Genomic DNA, 7,936 nt, shown 5'->3' on the forward strand with positions numbered 1-7,936 from the left:
AAAAAAGACCAAAATATGGCGGTCTTCGTCCTACTTCTGAAGCTCATGATTGGCATGCCCGCTTACGTTAAGTCCCCACAAGCGAGGAACCCTAATTAGTTGAACTGAACATAAAACTTCATCACCTAAATACTTACTGTCACAATGTTCATCATTCGTATGTCACAAATCGGTGCCATAGAAATGCGTTAGCATTTCATGAGAAGGCTATTTTCTCGTCGTATCATCTTCCAGGATTGTTTACAGTACATGATACCACTGTACCGTGAATCGCGAAGACGATATTTCCGATCGAAGCCGAGATTCTTGTGTTGCTATCCTCAGCTTTATGCATCGTTCGTCACGCCCCTTAAGACTTCAGTTCAGACGTGACTTTTTGGCTTCCACTTGACACGGATACCACTCAGCTACCCCACACACTGCACAGGAATTCCTCGAAAAATTTCGAAATTGACACGTCCGCCATCGCAAGAACATTCTTCGCGTGTCGGTATATATGAATGTTTGAGGTTTAGTCTGTCCAGTGTTGCTGATACGCATTACGGTCGGCTGACCGCCTTGCGTGTGTAAATGACGACATAAGCCGCCATGAAAGAAATGAAGAACTTTTATAATATATATAAAAGTAAAAAAATCTTAACGGTTCTCCGCATTTTTGAGCGGAAAAAATTTTAAATATCGACGTTGAAGCCATACTCGTATATGAATACCGCGGCAAGTAACTTACAAATCGACGTTGTGACAACTTTGATTACGAACAAATGGGAAGTGCGGTGTGAATGATTTATAAATTCCATGATTTTGTGTGGAATCAAGAGCACGTAACTTTGATCTGACAGTCGGGAAATGTTGGGCCTTTTTTTTTATAGGCTGATGGCCGACTGGTACCGAAATAACGTGAATACAATTATGTCATTTGAAGCGGTTACATTACACTGTCTCATACTGTTTGTTGGACTTTGACCCACGCTTAGGCAAATGCCTTCTCATCGACGATCTAGATTTCAAGTGAGAACTGTCACAAGAAACAAAAGAAAGCGACTGATTCTGAAAACATACCTTGTTTTATTACATCGTCCTCTTATTTTATCACATCAAACTCACTGTCTTAGAGAAGAAAATAATTCAACATTATAAACGAACTAACAAACTGAAAAATTGATGTTGGCCTTGTGTTCCGCAGATGTATTTATAGATGTATATATATATATATATATACACTTCGTTTAGGTGCACAGCATCGGACATACTCTATGAGCTTTCTGGGTTCCTGAATTAAACCCTTAGGATTGGTTTATAGTATCTGTAATAAAAAAAAATAATGTTCAGTCAAACTAGTTTGTCGAAGTAAGATTATTGACAGATAAATTTTTTATTTACTTTTGTATACAAGATACACGTTAACATGAACATTATTAAATCTTGTAATTAAATGCTTTTTATAATTTTTTTTTCATTTGACAGTTAAAAATTGCGATTTTTTTTTTATATTTCAACGAAAAAAAGTGCAAACTTTTTTGATTCAGAAACAAGTATTGTTGACCAGGTGGTACTATTGCGATGACAAACCGATGAGCTATTCAAAACGATATACTCCTAACTACATCCAATTCCTTTCCTTGAAAATTCATGAGTGGCCTAGAGTTTTCAGTAGCAGCCCGACTAGCCCAAAGTATAGGAAGGCTGCATATGCTTTCGATGTCATTAGGACGTTTTAATACTGCAGATTGGAATATTTCTATGAATAAAGATAAGTACACAATTCCGCTCCACTATAGCCTATTTTCACCCTGAAAAATTCTATAGAAGCACTTTTCAACCAATACTCACCTTGCGGACTCGTGGGCAGTTTTTCCTTTTGTGTTTCAGCTTGCTGTCGAACATACATGATGTAAACGAGGTGTTCAGGAATTTCTTCCGCAGAATGTAGACCAATATGTTTATGTTTGTTTGCAGAATCCTCGCTGGATCTGAAGTGCGTTAGAATCAAGAAGTTAAAAAAAGGGGTTCAAAAAAGTTCAGTAATGTCGCTACCATCGAAGGTTCGCTAGCCATGTAAGCCACCTGAGACTTGCCGCTCTTTTGAAGTTTATGATGATAATTCATGCTTTCATGTTTACGTTCATAACCGAAAAGCCTAGTTTAACCCAACTTGTTAACTTGGGTTAACTTGAGTCAGGTAGCCCTATGAATGGTTCTTTCGGATGATAGATCATCAGGCGATTTCAAAGGATTGTCGGCACTATACCTTGTATCGTTATGTTCCGTGGGCGGTTCATAGCTTTTGTGGAACGTCTGAGCAGGTCGATTAGACTTATCGTTGGCGCTAGCAAGTCTACTTTTACTTCTGGGTTTTTCGTCAGGTTTAGTATCTCCATGTTCTTCTATTTGATCGGAGTGACTAACCGGTGGATCACGCTTTGCATCATCCGCTCGCGTTTGATTTTCAATTCGGCCTGGGCCCTCTGTATTTGTTTCTTCAGACGTTTGATCAGGGCTCTCTTGAGGCATTTCACGAAGAACCTCATCCGATTCTGCCGGTGCATTATCATCCGCTGAAATCGTAGAAATATATGAGGCTTGTTCTGAGTAGAAATTAAATATGCCATATTCACGCTGTGACCCACACAGTTTCAAAGGCTGAAATAGCTATCCAAACGCTTTCTAAAAAGCTTCCATTTGGTTCAGCTATAACAGTTTGTACAACATCCACGGAATATATACACGCCGCTCACGTGCTTACTATTTGTTTCTGTGTAGCATTTAAAAAAAATTTTTTTGTGGGTGTTCAGCCAGATGAATATAATATACCCTATAAAGAACTTATTTTCGGCGTACATTTCTGATTTTGTTGTTTATCCGGTTCATTGGGGGGCGTGTAGTCAGTATTCTGAGTATGTGCCTGTGGTTCATAAGAGACTTTCCGCGGCGTGCCGTAACCCTGTTGAGGCGCTGGTACTTCCAGCGTTACCACGGCATGTTCAATCGGCAGGTGGAACGAGGCAGTGGAAGGCCTAGGTGTCACTTCTGAGGCATGAGGTTTGCCGTCCATGTACGGATGGCGAGTTTGAATGAAGTCATCTATGGGCGAATTATGGAAGTCATGAGGAGTGCCTCCGAACTTAGCAGGTTGGGCAAGCTGGTCGCTGCTCGATGACGGAACACCACCAGCTTGAGGTCCCTGCACGGGCTTGAGCTGACGGTAATTAGATTGAATGAGACTCTGTATGGGAATAAACTGATTAGAACCAGGATGAACCATATGTACGGATTGGGATTGAGTATGGTTGACCCGAAAATTCAGCATAGGCTGTGCCTGCACATGACCTGCTTGAGGGCTATGCTCCATTACATTTTTAAAAGTGTTGGTAGGCTGAAAGTGATCTTGGAGAGTAGGAAGATAACCTTGCATAGGGTCTATCGAATGCTGCGTACCAATCTGTGGCGGACGTTCATAAATTTTTGGAGCACCTGCGTGATTAACTTGTTCATATCCATAGCTTGGGAGACTTTGGTAGGCAAGACCGTATCTTCTTGGTGTCTGAAATGGAGGACCATAGCCGTAATAAGTCGGCGGAGTACGGACGTAGGTTCCTTGAATTTGGATGTCTGGCGTGGAAGTGGGATGAATTTTGGACGCTCGTCCGGAGACTGCTTGAGGCTGGCGATCAGCTCCATAGTTAGACACAGCGGGCTGAGCATGTCCCTGTAAAGCTGACTGATAGGCCAAAACTGTGTGACTCAAAGTGCCATAATTTTCCTGTTGAGATGTAGGCCCATAGTTCGACCCAGTTTCGTAAACTGGCCCGTACCTTGCTCCGTAGACAGATTGGAGCTGTAGAGCTGGCCCAGAGTTTGGCGAGGCTTGTGGTACCGCTCTATAACCTGAGCGAGCTGGTGAATTAATTGCTTGGTTAGCTGACAGTTCCAAAAGCGCTCCGTTATTAGACTGAGCCTGTAAATTAAAAGAAGACTGTTGTATTTCTTGACGGCCAGACTGAGTATGCAACGTATGACCATAATTAGGAGAGGTTTGCGGTGACCATGCATATTCGGATTGGGCTTGTGAAGCTGGTCCATACTTAGATGATCCATTTCCTGGTTGGACCTCTGGAACAGGGCTATGGTTTAACCAGGCTTGTGATTCCTCTGCGTAATTAAGTAGGCCCTGCGGAGCTGTTGTAAAGTTAGACGAAACTTGCGGCGATAATCTAAACCCAGATAGAGTCTGTGGAGCAGGACCATGATTGGACAAGATTTGTGGTTTTTTTTCGTAACTAGGTTGGCCTTGCAGAGCTACTTTGTGATTAGATGAGGCTTTCGGTATCGGTCCATACCCGAATTGGGCTTGTGGACCTAGTCCATAGTTAAATGAGGCTTGCGGTGACGATCCATAGCCAGACTGGACCTGTAGAGTAGGACCACGGTTATATGAGGTTTGCGGGTCCTTTTGGTAACTAGATTGGACGTACAGACCTGGACCATATTTAGGCAGGGCTTGTGGTAATAATTCATACCAGGATTGGGCTTGTGGGGCAAAATCATAGTCAGAAGAGGTCTGTGGTTTCTTTTCATAATCAAGTTGTCCCTGCAGTAACGCGTGGTAACTAGATTGAACCTGCGGAGCCAGTTCGTGGTTAGGTCTCACGTCCAGCGCAGGGGCATAAATGGGTTGTGAACCAGGTGCGGAGTTGTAGATTTGCTCCTTTGAGACCTGCTTGTGATCTGGATTGCTGCCAGTGCTGTGGATTGGCCCAGGGGTTAGTGTAAGAGCTGGGCTCTGTGCAGGCTGGTTTTCTGAAACCGGCACATAGGCATTTGTATTTGAGGCGCCAGAAGTCTGAGTAGGTGAAGCTTCGTAAGTATGTGGCGGATGCCACGGTGCACCCTGGCTCCCGTGGGCAAGACTGTGCGGCTTGAACGTGGACGTGTAGACGCGTGACTTGACTGCATTACCAGGCGGTTGTGGGTCATAGCTTTCAGCGTAACTGAAAATAAAAATTTCACAAATATCGTTGCCTTGATGACTGTATCTGAAGCCATACTTCACCAAATGTACTGATATTACTGTCTATTAAAAATATAGAAATTCTTCACTAGGTATTCACCCCGTTTCTGGAGATCAAGAAAATGGACGCCGACAAAGTTCCTTTGAAACTTCTGAACTATAGTCAGCTGTAGTAAAAAAGAATTTAATACAAACATTCCTTCGCAAATCCTAGAGCGAGTCTGTACAACGAGGTTAGTGAAAATATCGAGCTTCTGAGGTCATTTTGGGCTCATCATACAGCATTAAAATATAAAACGCTGAGTGCAATTTTAGCTCAAGTTTTTGACCCTTTTATACAAAGTAAACAAGTAATGAATATTGCTATCATTTCTCGTGATTATATCACTACAGACGCCGCTAATCCCCAATACGGGTGTTTCTCAGGTTATATCATGACCTGAACATAGGTAGCACCATTTCGAAGTCATACTGCTTTTATGTTTGGCTCTTCAACGAACGAGTTCGCTTTAGTAACAATGTTCATTGAGCGACAACTTGAGTGGATATGTCTCTGACGCGAGTTCAAATCAGCACTTTTCTATTTGTAGCCGTAAGTCTACCTGTTTAAGTTACCGCAGTACGTAAGGAGAAGTGAACTTTCGTACACGTACTTAGTCACGGTATTGTACAAGGAAAAAGGAAGAGTGAAGACAGGATAACCTCCCAAATACAGGTAGGATAAGCGGCTATACTTTAGTTACAGCTTGCACGGAACAGTGATGAGGTCCTGGGATAATGACAAAGCACACGATACTCAAAGAAGATTAGAACAATCTGTCACGGAAGAAAGCCTATTTTTCTTCGGACAAAACCACTTTCATGCAAGAATTATTATACTGTAGCAAGGAAACGTCCGATAACACGCAGGGTCAAATACGCGAGCGTCGATCAGTCTGCGTATATCGAGAATAATATTGTTCATTATAGCTCTGAGTAAGCGATTAAATGGTCGCGGCCAACTGTGTTTGAATGTAATTTGTACACTAACGTAAGCGTGAGAAGTATCGCTAGAGAGACACGCGCATTTCGTTATTGGCACTACGGCTAGGAAACATTGGCTGAAATCGCTCAAGTGAGGCCCGATGTAACACACACTGAATTAAAGCCAAATCTAACTGCCCCTTTCATTGCCGTCACAAAACTGAAAAATTGTTATTCAGTTGTGAGCGTAAATTTCCCGCGTAAAAAGTTCGAGCGTAAAATTAAATAAAGAGAAATTCTATATATTACCTTAGAAACATACGCATAGATAGCTAATACAAAATTGGCTGGCTGGCTAGCTTGTCTTGAGTATATTCCGACTACAAGATTTAGGTGGCTAAAAGATGGGCTGCTGTGGCTTTACGGTGAGGCTGTTTGGGGGCCATTTTAGCGAAGTGTTAATCAGCTGCCAAATCGAATAGCTCCATACATGTTAAGCCTTTACGTACATCTTTTTGTTTTTTGCATTTGTATGATGATAATGATTACCTTCTTTGATGGTTAGGTCTCGTTTACATTGTTCAGGTTTTCGAGCGCTGGTTTGTCTCCCACTGAATACAGACTGCGAGCAATCGCATATCGTTATTAACATGTGTGAATATACTGACCAGAACGTGGTTTTCGACAATGTCACATTCGTGGAACCTTTTGCCGTCGGCGGAACTATATAACGATTTTGCCCACCTGGATGGGGATGATGGTTTCGTAGGCTCTTGGCCGAAATGCAGAGTCTCAGTGCGTCCTTTTACCACGAATTTAGCGTGCGCCGCAATCTGATATGAACGAGCTCTCGGCTTCGCGGGAAGTTCACTGCATGCGACACTCAATTGTTAGTACCTTATCATCTTAGCATTGTAGGTGGATCATCCGTTCTGTTAGGGCACAGTCGCAGCGCTAACTCGACTCTCCTTGTTCCAATGATAAAGCGTCGATGATGTTATTTTTAGTCGTATCTTATTGACAAGGTTATTTTGCATGTGCAAAGGATAACCTTAAATGTACAATTAACTATGGAACTAAGACGAATTCTATAAGCGTCGGCCTTATTCTCCGAATTGCAGAATCCATGGGTCTATCATTGCTATAAACGACTATGTTGGAGAGTGAGAACTTACGCGGGTCCTACTCGTCCTTGGGCTTCGGCCATTTTTGTTTTGGGGAACGGATCCAAACTCTCGTCGTTAACCTGAGCATTATCAGTCCTTAGGCCCTTCGATCCCTCCACCGAGATCAACGGAAACGTGGCTACTTCCGTTGACGAAAAGCCATCGTTGCTACGCAAACGAATTTTCAATTAAAAATCTCTTTATTGATCGACAAAAGTCAAGGCTAGTATTGCTACGACATTACCTAGATATGTGTTATTATATAGCTAACAACTGGCTACTGCTTCATTTAATCAGGTAGTTCTGTGTGATATTACCATTACTTATTACGAGCATCTGAGTTGACGCTTTAATGCTAAAGAAATGAAGCTAATACTAAACAGGACATAAACGATGCAAACCTAAGCACACTGTCGACATTTTGATCCTTTTAAGGTACACCCCGATACTGAAAACGGCCACAAGACTTTTAAATCACAATAACAGTATCACTTATCAACTATCGTCGTTGCTCACAAATACCCGAACGATTTGAATTTACTCGCGCAAAAATTCTCAACGGCCAGCCTCATAATTTTCATAAATTTCTGCTCCATTACTACACGGATAAAAATAGAAAGATTCCCATTGATCACGTCATCGATTTCAACATGCTTTAAAACCCCCCACTTTCGGTCTTATCTTAATGAAAATCTCTGTTATTTAGTAACAATATCTTGTGAAATAATTTTGACGGCACTCTCACTATTGATACTCGAGTTAACTATCGAGCAGATGACTATAGGAGCGGCTATATATA

At 42.0% G+C, this 7,936-nt stretch overlaps 1 protein-coding gene across 2 annotated transcripts in view; it reads right to left on the reverse strand.

Moving 5' to 3' along the window:
* Nucleotides 1-1,045: 1,045 nt before the first annotated feature.
* Nucleotides 1,046-7,936, reverse strand: part of LOC111254715 (uncharacterized) — a 7,738-nt gene continuing 847 nt past the window's right edge. The window contains exons 2-7 of one of the 2 annotated variants that reach the window (XM_022815850.2): nt 7,147-7,305; nt 6,716-6,841; nt 2,839-4,988; nt 2,249-2,555; nt 1,831-1,970; nt 1,046-1,303 (exon numbers count right to left, since the gene is read on the reverse strand). In XM_022815850.2, coding sequence (XP_022671585.1) covers nt 1,284-1,303; nt 1,831-1,970; nt 2,249-2,555; nt 2,839-4,988; nt 6,716-6,841; nt 7,147-7,305 — 2,902 coding nt within the window. In that variant the 3' untranslated portion in view covers nt 1,046-1,283. The remainder of the gene's footprint in view (nt 1,304-1,830; nt 1,971-2,248; nt 2,556-2,838; nt 4,989-6,715; nt 6,842-7,146; nt 7,306-7,936) is intronic. The other variant, XM_022815853.2, reaches the window with a different exon arrangement.

This window comes from Varroa destructor, unplaced genomic scaffold (genome assembly GCF_002443255.2).
Source record: "Varroa destructor unplaced genomic scaffold, Vdes_3.0 BEIS01000007.1, whole genome shotgun sequence".
Classification (NCBI taxonomy): Eukaryota; Metazoa; Arthropoda; class Arachnida; order Mesostigmata; family Varroidae; genus Varroa; species Varroa destructor.